Source organism: Oryzias latipes, chromosome 8 (genome assembly GCF_002234675.1).
Source record: "Oryzias latipes chromosome 8, ASM223467v1".
In the NCBI taxonomy this organism is placed as follows: Eukaryota; Metazoa; Chordata; class Actinopteri; order Beloniformes; family Adrianichthyidae; genus Oryzias; species Oryzias latipes.
In genome coordinates, this window is record NC_019866.2 from 19,665,521 (window position 1) to 19,687,221 (window position 21,701).

Below are 21,701 nucleotides of genomic sequence, written 5' to 3' on the forward strand. Positions count from 1 at the left end.
TGTCCACTTCAATCCTTTCTTCCTCCACCAAAGACAAGATCTCTATGGTTCTGTATCTTGCAATTGTTCAATAAAAAAAAAAAGACAAGATCTCTACGTCTGTGTGATACTTAAGTCTGAGAGGAGCACTTTTTGACATTGTGAACGTTCTAATGCTGATATGACAGACTATTTTAATTCCTCTTTATTTTTTTATGTTAAAACGGGACGTGTAATCTGGAGGAGGGGGCGTATGTAACACTGCTTACTTCCGCATTGGTGTTCGGTTGACAGATTGATGACGTAATGAGACGAATGAACTTTAGACTTTTTGTGAATGAAAAGGAAAATAAAGGCTGCAGTGGTCCTCTACACCCAAACGTGTCTCTGAGCTCCTTATTTTACATATGAAACTCCCCTTTACCGACACCGAACCCTGGAAAGACGGCTCCACTTATAACAATCAGATTTTGAGTCATCAAAAGGTTCCGAATCTCTTTGTTTTTTAAACCTATCCGGAAATAAAGCTTCCCGAAAGGCTCCACATATTTCATCTTCAAGTTAGGCTCCGATTAACGGAAAACTTTGGTGTTTTTCCTCGTTAATCTATGACTTTTTTCTCGTAAATTTACGAGCAAAAACTCCTAAAGGTTTGACTTAAAATCTTGTAATTTAACAGTTATGGCTTTCTTTTTCGTATATTAACGACATAAAAGTCGTGATTAATTTTTTTTTCTCCGTCGTAGAAATGATATTAACATAATACAGAAAAAAATACAACGAGCTAAAATGTCTGTAATTAATTTATCGTGATTAGCGCGTTAATTTGACACCCCTAGGAATAAGTACTTTCAGAAATTGTTAAACGTGAAAAAAACAGGAAACAAAATTACTGAAATGTAAAAAGAAAAAAGGAAACAGAAAAGTATGAAACACTATCAGAGTTAAAATAACTTTTTAATGCAGAAATCTATGGTTTCTTTTTTTAAATATTTTTTTTTTTATAATTCCAATTTCCAACCTTTTTATGAATCCTATTTTGGACAAAAAAACTGAAAAATTAGTCAAAAAATCTAAAAAATGACTTTCTTTTGAAAAATTAAAATCCAAATAATTGTACAAAATGCGCTATTGAAGATGGATTTAGAAGACACATGATGATTTGTAAAAGGAAAATAAAAATAATTTAGTAAAAAAAGTACTTGCAAACAAATATTTTTCATGAAAATTCTGGGGATTAAAAGTAGATTTCTTACTTAATATTACTTAGACTTTAATTGTTTCCTAAAAGGCTTTGCCTTCTTTAGCAATTTAGATTCCTCAAGGTGATGTTAGATTCAAACTAATGTTACACCTAAATGAAATACTGTTTAAATGAAAAAAACTTTGGCTTTGGCTGCTCAATGTGAATAAAAGATAAACATTTCTTTCTGGAAAAATAAATGAATCTCTTTAAAGCTCCAGAATGTTTGCAGTTTTCTCACAAACTGGACATTTCATTCAGACTTTCCAGAGCTTCTTCTTTATTGTACTTTCTCCATTCAGATGGAATCCCCCCCCCACCCTGAAACTTCAGTTTATAATAATCCTCTAGTTCCTTCTGAAAGCGACAAACAAACCATTTCCAGTATTGCAGATTAGATCCATGCGCAGTAATGCTCCATGATGCACATTTTCCTCCTGCAGTTTGATACTGTTTAAAAGGAATGCTCTTCTCTGATTCATGGCTGGGATAGAAGCTTCTATCACTCGCAACTAATGTGGTGCAGAAATCACTAACTAGGTCCACTGTGTGTCTGTGAGTCTGAAAACCTGAGACTCCAGCTGGTCGGTGAAAAGGAACACTGTGTTTTTCTGTACTGTGGTCTTTGATGGTGTTGGTGCAAACAGCTGCACAGAATGGACATCGTTTCCAGCAGCAGTTACACAGCTGCTCAATGAGGATTCCATCAGGTTTCTGTCTGTATTTCATCACCTCATCCACAGAAAGCTCCTTCATTTTCTCAGTGATGGTTTGAAGACCTTTTTCTATCTCTTCTCTTAAAATATCTAAGTCATTTACATCAGTGAAGTTCTGACATGAAATGGTATCCAGTGTCAGCTTACAGCTCAGTAAACTGGAGAACTCCTTCATCCACATGTTTATCTCTCCTTTTTCAGTTTTGAACTTCTCTGTTGCTTCAAAGAAACTTTGACTGATGAGCTTCTGGATGTCATCTACATTTTTCTGGAGGATTTTCAGAGCTTTATCTTTGTTTTCCACAAAAATGTACATCTTTACTTGTTCTCTTATAAAATCCTCTACTTGCTCTCTTGGATTTCTGATGTAGGTGATGCACTTGTTGAAGTCTTCCTTCTCTGCCAGATCCCTTAGCACATGTTTCTCCAGATTCAGCCTGTTTCCATTGAATGCTGGGACATTACTCATGAGTTCTCCAGCAAGGTCAACAGCAGTCTGGTTACAGACAGCCTCAACAGCAGAGACCTTCAGATTCTCGCAGATGATTTCTCCAAACACCTCAACAGACGAGCTTCTTTTACAGAAACTACTGAAAATGCTAAAATATTCCTTTTTCTTTTTGTTCAAGTAGGTCAAAGCATCATTGTTGTCTTTGTATTGTTTGTGAGACTGTAAAATCCAACCAGCTGGAATGTGGAATACAAACAGCAGAAGATCAACTGTAAACTCCTTCTTAAAGGTAATTTTCATCTTTGATTCCAATTCTGTCACATTTTTTTGAACAGTTTTAGCCACTTCATGCAGGTAAGTTGATGTGTAGCCTGTTGTTGCTACAGGTTTGCTCTGAATGATCTTCAGTGATTTTTGTTGAACATCTTCAATGAAAGAACGGATCTGTTCCTGATCTTCATGCGACAAAGGTTCAGATTTAAGGTTTATTTTCTCTCCTAATTTATTCCATGCCGCTTTGAATTTTTGGGACATTTTTAAGTTAATATAATCAGAATAATCACCATTTCCTGGCAGTCTTTTGTATTTTTCAGTGTTTATCAGTTTATCACATAGAGTCCATTCAAAACCAAGGCTTTGAAGGACATTGAACTGATCTTCTTCCAGGTGTATGTCCTCAATGGGTTTTATACCTGAAGTTAATTCTTTAACCCAGTGACTCCAAACAGAGTCAAACTGCTTTTTAAGTTCCTCTTCTTTTGTGGTTTCTCTTAACTCGTGAGCGAGATTTTTGCTTTTTTGCAGCAGTTGGTTCTCAAAATCTGTTTTCTTCTCTTCAAGGTTTTTACAGGCTGTCGTCTGCTGAATGACTTCATCCAGTTTTCTTTGAAGTCCTGTCAGAAGCTCCTGATAAAATTCTTTGATTTTGTTTTCAAATTGTCCACACCACTGGACCAACAGTACTTTGTCTGTGTCCTTCTCAAAGTAATCTGTGATTTCTGTCTTGATTTCTTCATATTTTCTGCTCATTCTTGTAGAAATGTCACTGAGTTCAATATTGTTAAGTTTTCCATTTTCTATTTGTGGATGAAGTTGATTCTGAATGGTCAGCATCTCACTCCTCAGAGTCCAAGTCCAGCTTCCGTACTGGGCCTCAAGTTTTCTGTACACTGAAATTTCTTGAGTGTTTTTGAAGCTGAAAACAAAGTTTTCATTCATTAGAGCGTTCCAAAGGTCCTGAATTTTGCTGCTGAAATGTGAGAGTTTGATTCCATCAGACTCTGAAGCTTTAGACAGGATGATGCTTTTCAGTTCTTGGACGCTCTCACTGTAACCTGGATTTGGAGGAGCCATTGGTGGACTTCCCTCCCACAGCTGGGCAAAGTATTTCACATCTTTTCGCACATCAAATGCAATAATATCACTGAAACATTCAGCTTCACACCCTTCCTCTTTGGCGGCTAGTTGAGCCATCTTGTCCAGTTTCTCCTGCAGTCGTCTCCTTCCGTCCATGTTTTTCTCTACAGCTGTGACATCTGTAACATTCTGGTGAACAAACACACAACTTGGAGAAAGCTGAACTTTCTTCATCCTCATGAAAGCCTGAACAACAATCTGAAGCAGGTTATGCATCTCAGCTGGATTCTCACCAAAGATGTTGATCAGCGTCATGTTTCCCAAACCAACAACAAATGTTGCCAGTTGATTGTCGTGGTGAAGAGTGTTTGGACCTTCCAGTTCAAGAGCTCTTAGTCCTTCAGTGTCCACGACTAGAACATAGTCAAACTTGAATTCTTTCTTGATTTCCTCTGATAATTTGACCAGCTGCATGTATGCACCCTTGGTGCACCTGCCTGAACTCACAGCAAACTGCAGTCCAAACATGGCATTCAGCATTGTTGACTTTCCACTGCTTTGAACGCCCAAAACTGACAACACAAAAACTTTCTGGTCACCCAGTTTCTTGATGACTTCCTGTAAAAGACCAGAGATCCAAGTTAAAGGCAGGTGAACTGCATCACCATCCATCAACTCCATAGGATGTCCAGAAATCATCAGATCTGCAGCCAGCTCAGGGTATTTATCCCAATCAGTGTGTGTGCAGTGTGTTTGTTTCTCTAGAGATTGATGGGCTTCATAGATCTGGGCCATTTCTCTGAAGATGTGCTCCAAACCAAAGTTTGCTGCCTGCAGTTTCTTTGATATTTCTTCAAGTTCAGCTTGTTTGGATTTTAACTGATCAAATTCGTCATGTTTCTTCTTTAAATCCAAGACCTCTGACCACTTTTCATCATAGATTTTGAGAATTGCAGAGAGATCCTTTGAGGAGAGTTCATCTATCAGGATCTGAGTCCATTTCAGGAAGTATTCTTTATCTTTCTGTTCCAAACACATGAGGCTGTCAGTGAATGATTTCATCAGTTCACTACAGGAAGCAGCACATTGTTTCTGCCGGATTTGCATCAGTTGCTGATCTTTCTGACTTTTTTCTTCCTCAATGTTTCCTCTGAGGCAGAATGTTTCTTTTTTTGTTCTGCACCACTCATGCCAAAGTTGACCTTGACAAGGAAGAAAAGTATCTTTGATACTGCAAACATCCATGTCCTGAATCAGCTTTACTATGTTCATGGCAGCAGATTTTCCATTTTGACAGACTGGGTCATCTTCATCCACTCTGACTCCAGGAATCTTGGACATCAACTCAAGCTTGAAGGATTTGTTTGATCCAGACAAAATCTGTCTAATGATTCCTTTAAGTTCCTCAGAAATATCAGATTGACTTCTGTCTTTCAGTCCTACTTTGTATTTTTGTGGTTTTATCTCAACAGCACCACAGTCGTTATTAGCAGTGAGAACAATCAGAGGATTTGGAGATCCAAAAAGGGTGGAAACGACTTTAGAACTTTCTTGACCTTTTTCCACAGCTGGTACAAGAACAACTAAGACTGAAGACATTTCCGTCAGTATTTCTCGTTGTTTTTCCATCAACAGAGAATCTCCATGAAGATTACAGAAGGCAATGCAGTCAGAGAATGAATCATTGTCTTTTCCAGCAGGACAGTACCAGGCAATCTCTACAACCCCATCCATCAAATGGCGAGATTTGGTGTTTCTTTGACAGTTTCTGTGGAAGAAGGTGCTGTGACGGTCGTTGATCAAAGTGTTCATGAGCTGAGATTTGGACTGAGACAGTGAACCCAGACGGAAGAAAGACACCACTGGAGTTTCAGCTTTGCAGATTGGCAGACTCTTGATGGTGACGGTCTTTGAATTATCTTTGATTTCAGTTTTCTTCCAGGTTTTCTTTATTTGTCTGAATGTCCACAGAGGACACTCAATATCTGCTGCACCAAGATCAGGAACAAGCAGAGGTAAGGCGTATTGACACTGTGACAACGTTGTGATCATGTTTTGCTTCAGGAAATTGTCTGAGCAGTGAAATACAACCATCTGAACATCCATGGGGTGGACAAGATCCTGTTTGGACTGATTAGAATCTACATTGCTTCTAAATAAAGCATAGATGTCATCATCATCTGTGCTAACAGTCTCAGAAACAGAGAGAGACTGTGAATTCCCCTCAGAACTATCTGGTTGAACAGGGATGTATCTGGCTCTGTAATCTAAAGCCATCAACCTCTGAAGAAAAGCTTGAGCTACATCTTTTTCAGGTGTGTCAGTGATCGGTTTCAAAGGAGGACCAATCTTGAGAAAATCTGCTGGTGAAAACTTCTGATGTCGTCTGTCCTGAAGTCTGTTGAACAGGGCTTCAATTTCTTTTTGATGGTTCCTTTGGTGGTTTTCTTCATTAAAAGTCCTTTGTTGCTAATTTGATGAAGAAAAAACATGTTGAAATTATAATAAGAATAATACTCTATTGGTTTAATCTATAGAACAAATGCTTTTCAATCTTTGTTCATAAAAAAATGCCACTTATGCATAGTTGTAAAAATTTTCTTTCATTGGGAATTGTTCAAGAAATTAAGTATAAAAAGCATTAAATTAAAATAAAGAGATTAACAAATTCTTGCAACAGAAAAAAAATCAAAAAGAAGAAACTGCAGTTGATAGAGAAGAGAATAAAAATCTTTCTGAACTTTTTGATTGTTGTCTGACCTTTGCTGTGTTTCCACTTCTTACCACATTAGAGAAACCTGCAGAACCAGAATAAATGATCAGTTTTAACACACTCAGTGATTTCTAACTGAGAAACACAGCAACCTGCCTGCAGCCACCGCCCGCTTGCGCCCAAAAGGGACCGACCAAGGAATCCCTGCCTCAATCCTAGCCAAATGCGCCCCCCACCGCCCAAGCAACCAGAGCCCCGCAGCCGGGAGAACGCCAGGCCCGGCACCCCCAGCCCCCCAAACCTGATGATAATTAATCATCATTAATTAACGGAAAATTAACTGACTTGGTGAGTTAAATATGGCAGATCACGTTTATATTTTGTAAGACACACAAAAATGAGACTTCTCCAGTACCGATATCAGAATCATGGAGGTCAGATCTTACTGATACTGCGGTCTTGAAGAATGTTGCCCCAGAGCTTGTTCAATACCGGGGCTCGGTACCCATCCCTAGTTACCTGTGCACTGTGTGCATATAGCAGACTGATTGAGACCCATTGTAAATAACCTTTGTGCTGTGTAGTGAGTTCTGTGAAGAATCTTATACTGAATAACTTGCAGATTTGGACTTTTAGTCATATTAAAGGCATTCAGACAGATCTGTAGCCAAAATTGATGGCTAGAATTCAACGATAGGTCAGACTCCCATTTTGCCATAGGTACTTGTCTTCTGTGTCTTCTGTGTAAGATATCAGTTTGTACATTTTGGAGGTAAGCTTTTGATTCTTAAGGTCAATGAAATGTGTTACTGTTGGAGGAAGTTCTAGATCTATTTAGGTCAAGCTTTGTTTAGTACTTATAATTAATTTGAGTTGTGGGTATTCTATTATTCTTTACAAATTTCATAAATTGAGGATAACGTTGGGAGGGGCATAAACGTTCTATTCTGAAGTAAATGCTGAAACTGTTGGATCACTTTGTTCTTCCATCAAGTAAAGTGAATCACGTTTTTGTTTAGTAAGATGTCAGGGTTGTTCCAGATGGAGGTGAGTTTGCATGGAAATATTGCGCAGTTGTTTTTTTTTTTTTGAAAATCCCACCTGGCCGTTAGACATGAGCTGATGTTTAAAAAACAGAAAGGTGTTTCTCCAATAAACAAAATTAAGCAAATAAGAATATTTACCACGAGTCACCAGAAATGGCAGCACTGAAGAAACGCAAGATAGTAAGCGAATGTAGAAGATTTCAAACACGGTGGGAAAATGAATATTTCTTCATGGAAATCAACGGAAAGTGTGTCTGTTTGATTTGCACTGAAGATGTTGCCGTGATGAAAGAGTATAATGTTCGTCGGCACGCATTTAAAAAGATTTGCCCAACTTTAGGCAACCTTCCGAGAAAGCAATTATCGTTCAACGAGACACAGGTGCTGCAGCCGCGCGCGCAGCCAAGCTCGCTGTTGCGGCATTGAGTTCCACCGGAAGCGCTGCGTATAGTACGGTCACTACATCAGAGCAGCTACGCTTCGTACACAGGTGCTGAACGAGCACACAAATTCAACCAAATGGCAGCTTGCCTGCAAGCTCAACAACAGTTTTTTCCCCCATCGCGGTGAGTCAACACCCGCCGTCCATCCAGGCCTGCTTCACTATTTTCCTCGTGTAATTAGCAGCGTTACACCAGGGTTTCCGCCTAGCCACAGGGGTTGCAAGCCAGTAACTTCTGTGCCGGTCCCAAGCCCGGATAAATAGAGAGGGTTGCGTCAGGAAGGGCATCCGGCGTAAAAATTGCCAAAATAACCATGCGAATCATCCACAACACTTTAGACATACCGGATCGGTCGAGGCCCGGGTTAACAACGACCGCCACCGATGCTGTTAACCTACAGGGTGTCGGTGGAAATTTGACTACTGTTGGTGGAAGAAAGAGGGGAGGCAGAAGGGTACGTTGCCAGAGAGAGAAGGGAAAAGGCAGGAACATAGGTTTGAGAATAGGGACTCTTAACGTTGGCACAATGACAGGGAAAGGCAGAGAGCTGGCAGACATGATGGAGAGAAGGAAGGTAGATGTACTGTGTGTGCAGGAGACAAGGTGGAAGGGCAGCAAGGCACGTAGTATTGGAGGAGGATACAAACTTTTCTATCATGGTGTTGATAGGAAGAGAAACGGGGTAGGAGTGATTCTGAAGGGGGAGTTTGTAAACAGTGTTCTAGAGGTGAAAAGAGTCTCAGACAGGATGATGAGCCTAAAGTTAGAAATTGAAGGGGTGATGGTGAATGTAGTCAGTGGGTATGCGCCACAGGTTGGCTGTGAGTTAGAAGTGAAGGAGAGATTCTGGAGTGAGTTGGATGAGGTCATAGAGAGTTTTCCCAGAGGAGAGAGAGTTGTTATTGGAGCAGACTTTAATGGGCATGTTGGTGAGGGCAACAGAGGTGATGAGGAGGTGATGGGCAGGTTTGGTGTGAAGGAAAGGAATCTGGAGGGACAGATGGTGGTGGACTTTGCGAAGAGGATGGAAATGGCTGTAGTCAACACTTACTTCAAGAAGAGAGAGGAACATAGAGTGACGTACAGAAGTGGAGGTAGGAGTACTCAGGTGGACTACATCCTATGTAGACGAGGTCATTTGAGAGAGGTTAATGACTGCAAAGTGGTGGTAGGAGAGAGTGTAGCCAGACAGCACCGCATGGTGGTGTGTAAGATGACTCTGGAGGTCAGGAAGAAGAAGATAGGGAAAACAGAAAAGAAGACCAAGTGGTGGAAGCTACAGAATGAAGAAACTTGTGAGGAATTTAGGCAGAAGTTGAGGCAGGTCCTGGGTGGTCAGGATGAGCTTCCAGAGGACTGGGAAACTACAGCAGAGATTATCAGGGAAACAGGTAGGAAGGTGCTAGGTGTGTCATCTGGAAAGAGGAAAGACGGTAAAGAGACTTGGTGGTGGAATGAGGAAGTACAGGAATGCGTCCAGAGGAAGAGGTTGGCTAAAAGGAAGTGGGATGTAGAAAGGACTGAGGAAGGTAGACAGGAGTACAAGGAAGCGCAGCGTAGAGTGAAGAGAGAGGTGGCAAAGGCCAAAGAGAAAGCTTACGATGAGCTTTATGACAGGTTAGACACAAAGGAAGGAGAGAAGGACTTGTACAGGCTAGCCAGACAGAGAGACAGAGATGGGAAGGACGTGCAACAGATAAGGGTGATTAAGGACAGAGACGGAAAGGTGCTAACAACCCAAGAGAGTGTACAGAAAAGATGGAAGGAGTATTTTGAGGAGCTGATGAACGAGGAAAATGACAGGGAAAGAAGGGAGGAAGATGTGGTTGTTGTGGAGCAGGAAGTAGCAGAGATTGGAAAGGATGAGGTTAGGAAGGCTCTGAAAAGGATGAAGAGCGGAAAAGCCGTTGGTCCTGATGACGTACCTGTGGAGGTATGGAAGTGCCTAGGAGAGACAGCAGTGGAATTTCTAACAAGGTTGTTCAATAGGATTTTAGAGAGTGAGAAGATGCCTGAGGAATGGAGGAGAAGCGTTCTGGTCCCGATCTTTAAAAACAAGGGTGACATGCAGAACTGCAGCAACTATAGAGTAATAAAGTTGATGAGCCACACAATGAAGCTGTGGGAAAGAGTAGTGGAAGCCAGGCTTAGGAAGAAGGTGGAGATTTGTGAGCAGCAGTATGGTTTCATGCCCCGTAAGAGCACCACTGATGCCATTTTTGCTTTGAGAATGTTGATGGAAAAGTACAGAGAAGGTCAGAAGGAGCTGCATTGTGTGTTCGTAGATTTAGAGAAGGCGTATGACAGGGTGCCGAGGGAGGAGCTGTGGTACTGTATGAGGTCGTCTGGAGTGGCAGAGAAGTATGTCAGAGTAGTTCAGGACATGTATGAGAGAAGTATGACGGTGGTGAGATGTGCTGTAGGTCAGACAGAGGAGTTCAAGGTGGAGGTGGGACTACACCAAGGATCAGCTTTGAGTCCTTTTTTGTTTGCTATGCTGATGGACAGGCTGACAGACGAGGTAAGACAGGAATCTCCCTGGACAATGATGTTTGCGGATGACATTGTAATTTGCAGTGAGAGTAGAGAGCAGGTGGAGGAACAGCTAGAGAGGTGGAGGTTTGCTCTGGAAAGAAGAGGTATGAAGGTCAGTCGTAGTAAGACAGAATACATGTGTCTGAACGAGAGGGATCAAGGTAGAAGCGTTAGGTTACAGGGGACTGAGGTGAAGAAGGTGCAGGAGTTTAAGTACTTGGGGTCAACAGTTCAGTGTGATGGGGATTGTGGAAAAGAGGTGAAGAGGCGAGTGCAGGCAGGTTGGAGCGGTTGGAGGAAAGTGTCAGGAGTGTTGTGTGACAGAAGAGTGTCAGCAAGACTCAAAGGAAAGGTGTACAAGACAGTGGTGAGACCAGCTCTGCTCTATGGGTTAGAGACGGTAGCAGTGAGACAGAGACAAGAGGCTGAGATGGAGGTAGCAGAGATGAAGATGTTGAGGTTCTCCTTAGGAGTGACCAGGTTAGACAGGATAAGGAACGAGTACATCAGAGGGACGGCTCATGTTGCCTGTGTTAGCGACAAAGTCAGAGAAGCCAGACTGAGATGGTTTGGACATGTTCAGAGGAGGGATAGTGGATATATTGGTAGAAGGATGTTGGAGATGGAGCTGCCTGGCAGGAGGGCCAGAGGACGGCCACAGAGGAGATACATGGATGTCTTAACAGAGGACATGAAGTTGGTTAACGTTAGGGTAGAAGATGTTCATGATAGAGTGAGGTGGAAAAGGATGATTCGCTGTGGCGACCCCTGATGGGAAAAGCCGAAAGAGAAAGAAGACACCAGGGTTTCCGCCTGCCTGTCTCTCCTAATGACGGCCTTCACGTCTCCCCACAGGCTTCATAAGAGCATAGGGCACAGGCTTAAAGTAAAGGAAGCTCCTATGAGCTGTCTCCATCTGACACCTACAAGGATGCTGTTCGCAAGGCCATGTTTGCATGCTTCACAGTGATTGAGTGAACCTAAAAGGTGAAGAAAATGCATTCTGAACTGTGAGAAAGTATTCCCTTTATGTAAAAAAGAACTTCTTGTTTTTTTCTTTATGGAATTTTTTTTCATGATTGCATATTTTGTCACAGAGTGTAATTGTAAAATGAAGCTTTTTAAATTGTGTAATGTTAAAATTGTCCTCGTTGGTCACCCATAAGCCCTTTTTTTTGGTCTACTTTTCTGAGAAAACAGTCGACTCTTTATAATCTACAAAATCGTGCGCTCTGCCAGTCAACCACACTAACGGCTACGTATGTAAAGATCTGCTGGCTTCAGCTGCTCAATAAACCCGTTCTGAACTCCCTGTTTGGAATGAGGTTTCATTGTCTGAATGAATGTTTCATTTTGATGTGTGCTTGTTTTATGTGGCACAGATCAACATCACTGCTCCCACTGAGAGCAATGTTCTTCACATTATAGGTGAGTTAGAAATACAGTTATCATGTGTCAATATGTCACCTCTTGTGTGCGGCCCGGGCCTTTGCTCATTTTTCTGTATTTGGCCCTCACCAAAAAAAACTTTGGAGACCCCTGATCTAGGTTATCACAGAGAGTGTGCTATCTATCTAGCCAAGACTCATCTAAAACATCAGCTTTAAGCCATTTTAAGACATAAAGTAATCTGTTTTGCGGAACAGTAATCCTGGAAGTTAAGTAGGCCTAAACCTCCATTGTCTTTAGATTTTTTAATAGTTTTCCAACTGATCCGTGGTGGTTTACCTTTCCATAGGAATTGGGAGGTGAATGAGTCTAATGATTTAAACTACGTAGTTGGAGGTTTGGAAGGAGACATTGAAAACAGTTAACTTTGGGAAGAATAATCTTTTTAACCCTTGTGCAATCTTAGATGACCCCGACCTTACATTGACATGTTATCCCTACCATGACAAAGGTGGATAAAGGTGGAAAGATTTCATGTAATCCATGGACACCAGTGAGGTTCACAAATCATTGAAGAAAAAAGGTTCAGAGCACTGTCTAGTGGGTCTAGATGACCCAACTCCCAATGTTAAAGTGCCTAGGATAGCACAAGGGTTAAGGAGTGAGGTGTGGTTTGGGTGAATAGATCACAAAGCCTAGAGGAAATATTTATATCTAAGTAGTTTATGTTGCCTGTTTGTTATTTAATGGATGATGGGTTTGGATAATTACAATTAATTGGCAGAATTGTGCTTTTAGACCAATTTATGGAGTGTTCCGAAACCAAGGAAAATGTATTAAATAGGGAGATGGTTTTGCAAATGGCAGATTGTGAATTTGGAGTAACTAATAAAACATCATCTGCATAAAGACTTGTTTTATGTTCTAGTCTGAATATCTTAAATATCTTGGCTTTGCCTAATTGCAGCAGCTAGAGGTTCAATACAGAGTGTAAATAATTGAACATTTTTATAATGAGACATTTTTCTTTTTATTGTTCAGGGATAAACTGATCACTTTCATGTTTTCTTCCATCCTCTTTCAATTATGGAGATATTTTCTCTCAGTGGTGTTTGATATTTTATTCTTTATTCATCTCAATTTGCCTTTAAACTGCTATTTTGTGATCTTCAATTTTAACTTTATCACTGATGAAGAGAACAGATTTTTCTCCCCCCGACATCATCAATACAGACTGTTTCTGCTAACAACAAATTCATACTTTTTCATTTCCTGTTCTGTGACTTAAAGATGTTAGTGAATTTCCATTATGACTGAAAGCTCCTTCAACTCAGCTCCAAACATTATGAAGCAGCCATTTACTTTATCATTCCAAATGAAATCTTACTTGTGACGATTCCTTCTTCAGGGAGAGCTTTGTGCTCCATCTTTTCTTTCTGCTCTTCTTTTTGTCAGCTTTCAGAAACTGCAGCATGGAAGCTTGATTTTGGAGAACAGAATTTAACATTATGACATTGAGAGTAAACTTTATTAACTTTCAATCTTCACCATGTTTAATTACCTTCACCATTTGCATCCTCAGATTCACTCTGATCTCCTCTTGGTGTTCTGTTATTGACTTCCTCTAATTACGCATTGTGCACATCTGTAAATAAAAATACACACATCATCAGGTGTTGTAAAAAAGGGGTGGGATCGGACAAGATTTCTCTTCAACCCACTCCTTGTCTGTCTCTTTTCTCTTTATTTGTCTATTTTAAATGTTTGTGTTTATTTTTTATTTGTGTTTGAAATAAAGAAACTGAAACTGAAACTTTCTGTTTCACCTTCAAAGGACATAAAAAAGTTTAAGTACAACAGTTTAACTTTATACCAATAAATAAGAAAATGGCTGAGAATTCTTAAATTTGCATAATATTACGTGAATATTTGCTTCTGGGTTTGCAAAAGACTGTTGAGAGACTTAAAAACCTTGTATTAGGAACATTTGGATTCAACATCAAAAACATTAAATTCCTTTTATGGTGTTGCTGGGTAATAAGTTCTGTCCATCTTTATGCTTCATTAGTCACCATGAAGAAAGCTGTCTGTTTTACTCATTTGTCTTCCTTTATGTTACATTTATTAAGTTGTGTTTTTCTGTAGCATGCTGGTGTCATCTCAGAGAAATGACCACGATGCTGCTGTTTGTAAAGAAAAAAAAAGATATGGAGAAGATTATTATCATTTCTCTTGTGATGCTGCTTTTGTATTAAAATGTTTTGGCCAATGTTAAAAATAATTCCTGCTTGGTTTAGCAGATACCTATTGAATTTTATGACTTCACGTTTTTTATGATTTCATATTCTTATACAATTACCGGTATGAAGCCCATTGAAATGAGATACAGACTCGAACTGAGTGGGTGGAGGAATCATTGTGAAGGAAAAACTAAAATGTAATTTTGAAAAGAAAAAAAAAAGCAATTTGAAAACAGAATTAAAAAAAAGGTAATTAAAGTCCAGAGAAACACGTATGCAGACAGATTTACAGTGATAAAATTTATCCTAACTCTGATGACAGATTTTTCCACAGAGGTCTGGCAGATTATCTCCAATGTTCTGCAAACTTGAACTATTAAGAAGAATTTCTTTTTGTTTTTGCTGAAGTTCAAAAATTTTTATTTTTATGTTGAAAAATGTTGTGGGGAAAACACTCCAAATTCTAAGCAGACTTACTGAATCTTTTTAACGTTTTGTAAAGAATGCCTCATTTTCGCTGCAAAAGCAGTCAAACGCTAACACACACACTTATAAACACAATCAAATATTCATACACACAAAAATCGATACATATACACACTTTACACACACACCCATAGACAGACACAAAAAGACAAACACACACACATTCTCCAGACATGGACCTACACACAATAGACATCAACTGACAAAGTTGTCCAAGAATGAAAACATTGTAGAAAAGTCTCAAGACCTTTACTAAAAATAATAAAAAGGTTTCAAAAAGTGTTCAAAATACTCTAATTTTTCTTATGGAAAACAGAAAAACTGAACAAAAATTGCATACACAGACATCAAGTCACAGCCAAACACATTCTGAAAACCCTTACCTTGTGCTTTGTTTCTTGTGCACCCTTGATTTTTCCAGCTCAGTCTGTGTACAATGCGGTCAAATAGATCATACAAGCTTTCCTTTAAGGCCATAATAAACTCCTCCCATCATCTGTGATAGGCTTTTCAACTTAGATTACCAGATCCTATAATTTCTAGGAAAATAAAACCTGATTCCTCAAAATCTTACAGGAATCTTACAGGAAACCAAAAGAGTAGTTTGTTGGTGGCTAAACATCTCTTTGGTTTCCCATGAATAATGAGGATTGGAAGAGGCAGCTTTTTCTGTTCAAATTACAGTTTTTTCTTCAATTGTTTACCCACATTTTCTGAAAGCATGCCTCTTATTCTCAGAATTTTACACTCACATCCAAAAAAACACAAACAATAAGCAAAACTCCAATAACAACAACAATTCTATTTCCTCTCAAAATGGGATTGTGTTTTTAAATGACACACACAAACCATCAATAGACAATTATAAGAACCAGCTGAACACTGATGTGCTCAGTGTAAACACTTTGATGAATGGAAAACTCTTCTTCATTCGTCATAATGAATTGGTTCTTGGTTCAGTGTTAGACATCTTACAGACAGTACATACATACAAAATGACATTGCATAACATGTTTATACTCTTCACACACAAATACATGGTAGAAGTTTATTTAATTTTGTTTGACTTGGGCCTTTTCTTGGTTCAGTGTTAGATTTACTACAGAGAGTTTATACATGAGTGTGTTGTAAGATATTTGATATTATTTTTATACTCTTACCTCACAATTACATGGTAGAAGTTAGTTTTATTTTTTCTGCAAAAACAATGCACACAGTGTACATTCCTTTGCCGACCAACATTAATCAATTATTGAAAATAGTTAAATTGATTAAACATTAATGATATTACTTCACTTGCTCCAAAAAAATTGATAAGTTGATTCGTGATTTTTCCTAATGTAAAATAATTTTGCACATATTTTTTACTTTTGATAATTGATCAAATTTTGCTATGAAAATTTCTGAAACAGTTATGTCTATTTTACTGATATAGTATTATTTTTTAAATCATTTCACGACTTTTATAAGTGACATAATCTGCAAATATTGCGAAAAACTGATCTGCATTTGCCATGTTGATTTGTAAAAGTTATTTTTTACATAAAAGTTAAGTAATTCATATTTGTCATGTGCTTTATTGATATTTCAGGATTCTTAATTCTGTCTGATAAAAGCTAGGAACTGGAAAATGATTAATCATGTAGTAAAATGGTTACGGTATAACAGGGTGGGATTATATAAATCAAATCAACTTTATTTATAAAATAGCGCTTCTCATGCATTTTGTGCAGCTCAAAGCGCTTTAACACTAAAAACAGAAAACACACAACATTACAGTAAAAACCCAACCCACCCTTCACCCTTCCCACTCCCCTCCGTTAAAACACATGACCCATGGCCCCCACGTACAATGAATGACTATGTAACTGTAAAAAAAAAGAAAGAAAGAAATAAACAAGTATGGCTTGGCTCTGCTGTGAGGAAACAGTATTTGGGAATCCTTTCATACCAGGTGCCAGCTTGGCCACTGGAACATTGCCACAGCGCCCACCCAGACCGGGACAACACTGGGGTTCACTTCACAACCATGAAGCTGCAAAATTAGACCCCAGCTGCCCCAGCAAGGGTGAAAAATGCAGCAACAACCACCGACCAAGCCGGCAAGCCCTGGAGGAAAAGATCCCCTCAAGAAACACTGGGGCTAAAATCATAAGATGCTAAAATTAAAAACACAAGATGTATATAATAAACATAAAATTGAGAATAAGATGCATAAAAGGAAAATGAATACATAAAATAGCCTATACTAAAACTAAAAGAATAAATTAGCAGTTAAAATCAACGAAAAGCTAAATTAAAAAGGTGGGTCTTGAGCCTCTTCTTAAAAACTTCTACAGTCTCTGCGGCCCTGAGGCTCTCCGGCAGGCTGTTCCACAGGCGAGGACCGTAATGGCAGAACGAAGCCTCACCTTAAGTTTTGGTCCTCACCTTGGGAACAACTAAGACGCCAGCACCGGAGGACCTCAAGGTCCACGAGGGCTCATATTTTAAAAGAATATAATTTAAATAAGAAGGCCCAAGACCATATTAAAAGAATTTTAAAATAAATCCTGAAACGCACAGGGAGCCAATTTGGAGTACAATTTGGAGTACAACAATAAGTTCGCTTCCTTCCACTCCTTTTCAAGCAATATTTATTAATATGTCTAATTATCCTAAGTTTGATTCGTTGTTGTATGAATGTATAACTGATGATTGTATTGCTTTTGTGTATTCTTATTTGATTGCTTGAAATAAACCATTTCAAAAAAAAAATTAAAAAAAAAACACAAAGTAGCACATACATTACATGCACAACAACAGAAGAATTTACCGTATTCAGTTACAGGACAAAAAACGAATCAAAAATCAGCACCTCATCCACATAACAAGCAATCTTTTCCATGGCCAAGCATGGCGAATCCAGCCATCAAAAGCATCAGCCTTTATATCCCCATTTGAGTCCTCCTTGGCTTTGAAGACGCGTGTGGAGATATAGCACATGCATCCCCCAAAGTTTGGAGAAGAGGGATACGCATTTGTGGATTTTTTTTCCATCTCCAGCCAGGAAAAAGTCCTCAATAGGATTAGGGAATGGAGAATATGTAGGGAGATAAACACCTATTCTCATTTTGGAAAGTCTGGATGATGGATGCTACAGTGTACCTACTCAAATTTGGCTGTACTCTTTGTCCAGCCTCCCTCATTGTCAGACCATGGTTGACCGCATGAATAACCAATGTTGCTCAGATCTCATCATAGATTATGGTCCTTGGACTTTCTCATCCTCCCCATCCTCCTCCTCTTACTCTCACTCCTCTGGCTCTGCCTCTGTTCCCACTGTCGGCATCCATTACTCCAAAAAAGATGAGCACACCTCTTGTCCTTTCATGCTAATGCCCTGATTGCTAATTGTAAAACTGTGTGACAGGTTTTTGCCATTGTGATGAGTCCGTGTGCATATTTGAATGGGAGTATGTTCCTTGTGAAAACAAGGAAGAAAAATCGTGCCAAAAGCAAAGAATTGTGTGTAGTGTTTTGAAAAAAAGAATGTTTTAGAGCTGTAATTTGAGTGTAAAGTAGGAACTATGCTTTTAGTTTAGCGGCATTGGTTCAGGGGGTTGGTGAATGAGTTACATGTTGTAGTCATTGTGTCTCATGTACCAAAATTTATGTGAGAAAAACTGGAAAAAGAAAACTATGCTGCATCCTTTCTTCTGTTGCGGTCTGGCCACAACACCTTATCAACATCACAAGAAATATTTTCCCTGGCCAAGCAGCAGGGAAAATATTGCCTAGCATGGCGAATCAAGCTTCGAAGAACCTCAGCTGCTATATCTTAATTTGCGTTCTCCATAGCTTGGAGAAGAGGTATACGCATTTGATGATTTCGGTCATACACTTTCCATCTCCAGGCAGAAAAAAATTCCTCAATGGGATTGAGGTATAGAGAATATGGAGGGAGATAAACTACTGAAAAGCGCAGGTGGGCAATGAACCAGTTAAGTACCACAGCTGCCCTGGGAAAACTTATGTTGTCCCAAATGACAAAGTATCTGAGCTGCTCTGGGCCGTCTACCTGATCTGGTGGAATGAGTGGGTTGTTTATCGTGAAATTGAGGGGTCACTATTGTGAAGCACAATCGTTATGATTACAATATTGAAATATGCAATAATATGTATAATTTCGAGTATAGAGTATTGAGCGTATGCATCAATTGTGGGACTCACTTACACATAGTTATATCGCAAATCTTTGACCCTTTCTGAAATTTGTTCAAATGCTACCCTGCAGGCCTGCTTCATCCTGAGATGATTTATGCGCAAGACACGGTCCAGTGTTGATCAGCTTACCCTATCAATATTTTGAAACATGTCATTAATTTCTATGATTTTCTTTGTATATGCCGTAATGTTATGGCATTGTTTTCCCAGGACCATGTTCATAATATCAGTTTCCCGTTCAGGAGACAGAACACATTCCCGGGCACCTTGTGTTGGTAATCTTTCAGTTCTGCCAAACAAATGGTAAAATACTGTGAATAAAATGTAGGTATACGTTTTTTTAAATTTGTGAAACATAATTTAGCCTGCCATCGGAGAGAGTCTGGCAGCCCTGCTGCACGCCAGGTCCCAGGTGGAAGAAAAACAGTGCTCTGATCTGTTTTCAAATCTTGTTTTTTTTCTGTATAAATAGACTTTTAATTTGCTGCCACTTTAACTTTATTGTATGTGCCAATCTTGACCACACATTGCTGGGCCATCCCTTCTTACCACTAACACTGGTAACTTGTGTTTTTCATAAAACACTGTAGCTTTAAACAGCCCCTGACAGCTATTTTTTGTTTGCTGTATGTAGGCAACTAAACAGGTGTTTCCTTAAGTGGCTTATATTGAAAATGAGCCTTATAAAGTCTTTCTGGCATAATGGTTCTTGCTGCTTCTGTGTCTATCTCCATTGTCAGAGATTCGTCATCTACACAAAATGCTTCTCTGTGTGGCTTGGTGCCAAATTCCTCATCTCAACTATGTACCATAAGCATCCCTAGATTTCCTTCATGACCTTCACTGACATATTTTGTAACATTATATCTTCCTGACCTGACTGTTTTCCATTTTGATTGTTGTTACCTGCTCTTTGCCCTGCACGCTCTCTTAATGTGTGCCTTTTTTCCACAACTATGGCAAACAGTGTCTTTGAAATGAGAGGCATCAGATGTGTGATTCTTTCCATTGCACCTATAATGACCTTTTTGTACTTTGTGCAGTGCTTTCACTTGCATCCTGTGAACTCCACTGTCATGATCCTCCATCTTTTTGAGCTGTTGTGTGTTCTTGTCCACCGTCTTCATGTTAAGAGCAGTTTCAAACACTCTGGTGAATGTCAGCCTATCCTGTGATAGCAGCTTTCTCTTGCAAGCCTCATTTTGAAGTTTCCGTTTTATTTTAAATATTTCAAAATCAAGAAACGATTGCCTAAAGAAATGTTGAATTGCTGTAAACTTGGATAAGCAAAAAGCTTTGTTAACATTGAAAAGTCATTTTATGCCCCAACCGAAAATGTGTTAATTCTTTTCCATGTATATATTTTGTAGAGAACAGATCGAATTGGAGAGAATTTTCTTTAAAACTATTAAGAGAATTATCCTTGTTCTCATTTACAGTATATATTTATAAATTACTGTAAATGTATTTAGGCTATAGTCAGTTTCCATGTGAACAATCGATAACAGGACAAAAAACATGACCTTTATCATTTTGCTTAACTTTTGCCAGCTGATTTTAATGACATATTTTTTTTCCAGAACTTTACATTAAACATTGGAACAAACAAACCAGAAGACTTTGGACACACTGCTACTATTATGTGAAACAGATTTTGTTTTATTAGACGCGGCTCTCAAAGAAAACACCAATGAGCCAAACATTATAATTACTTTTAGTTGCTTTATAGACATATTACTCTAAGTAGAACAGCTGGCTTTGGACAATTATTACACCAAAAAAGTATAGTAAACTGCGCATGTGCTGCACGGAGGTGTAGTGGTTAGCACTTATGCCTCACATCATGAAGGCTTTGATTTATATTTCCAGCTGGGTTTTTTCGGTGGCAGATTTGCATGTTGTCCTCCTGCATACATGGGTTTGGCTCCCTCCCACAATCCAAAGATGTCTTTCACAGGTCAAATTCTTCCTTCCTAGTTGTCTTTGGCAGGGAATGTGTGTATGTGGTTGTATGTCTCTGTATGTCTTTGCAATGGACTAACAAACAACAAACCATGGTGTACCCCACCTTCACTTTATAGTGGCTGGGAGAGGCTCCAGCAACCCCAGAACCCAAAAAGCAATTTAACAGGTTTAGAAAATGGATGGATGGAGAAAATCATTATTAAAAATTGTAATTTTCTGTTTTTATCTTTATCTTTTAATTTTGTTTTTGGCTTTCAACATTTTTTTTTTATAATAAACATTTTTGCGTTTCCAAAACACGTTTTTGCATGAGTTGTGTCACATCTCGACTTGTTCCTTTCTTTGATTTTGCTGACATTAGTTTCAGTTTAACTGACAAAGCTGGCATCAAACATCCTGCTGATTGGTCTAGATTCTAACCAATCAGGTTTTTCTGTCTGATATCGACGGTGTTTGGAGGCAGAAATGGACTTTAGTCGGTTCTGTTCGTACGGGATTCTGCCGTTTTTAACCATTCTGGGCCGTTTTTCTCAGAGTAAAACCCATTAGGAACAGCAAAGAAGCTAAAATAAAACCAAGTTTTGTATTTATTGTTTAAGATGTTTAAAATGTCTGCAGTAGAAAAAAACGTCCGAGCTCGAGCTCCGACTCCGTCCAGCAGGAAATAACACTTTTTAAGTTTGTATCTGAACTATTGTTTTATTTTAATCAATAAATGTTGAAATATTAAGAGAAAAAAACATAATTTCATGAGTAATTTGTTATAACTTTGGACAAACGTCTACGAGCTCTAAAACTTAAGACACTGAAAATCAACATAAAAGTTAAAAATGCTTCTGCTAAATACATTGTGTCTACTGTGGTGAGCCATCATTCTTTTGTTTATTATTGCTGTTAATCTAATCCCAAAAACTTGTGCTGCATAAAAAAATA

The 21,701-nt window shown here is 38.9% G+C and overlaps 1 protein-coding gene across 1 annotated transcript; it reads right to left on the minus strand.

The window, feature by feature from the left end:
* Positions 1-914: 914 nt before the first annotated feature.
* LOC105354627 (interferon-induced very large GTPase 1-like) lies at positions 915-15,038 on the minus strand. The gene is made up of 5 exons (XM_023957958.1): positions 14,981-15,038; positions 13,433-13,516; positions 13,259-13,350; positions 6,506-6,543; positions 915-6,214 (listed from the first exon to the last, which is right to left on the minus strand). The coding sequence occupies exons 3-5, from the start codon at positions 13,296-13,298 to the stop codon at positions 1,460-1,462; spliced, it is 4,833 nt and encodes a 1,610-aa protein (XP_023813726.1). The 5' UTR covers positions 13,299-13,350; positions 13,433-13,516; positions 14,981-15,038; the 3' UTR covers positions 915-1,459.
* Positions 15,039-21,701: the final 6,663 nt, after the last annotated feature.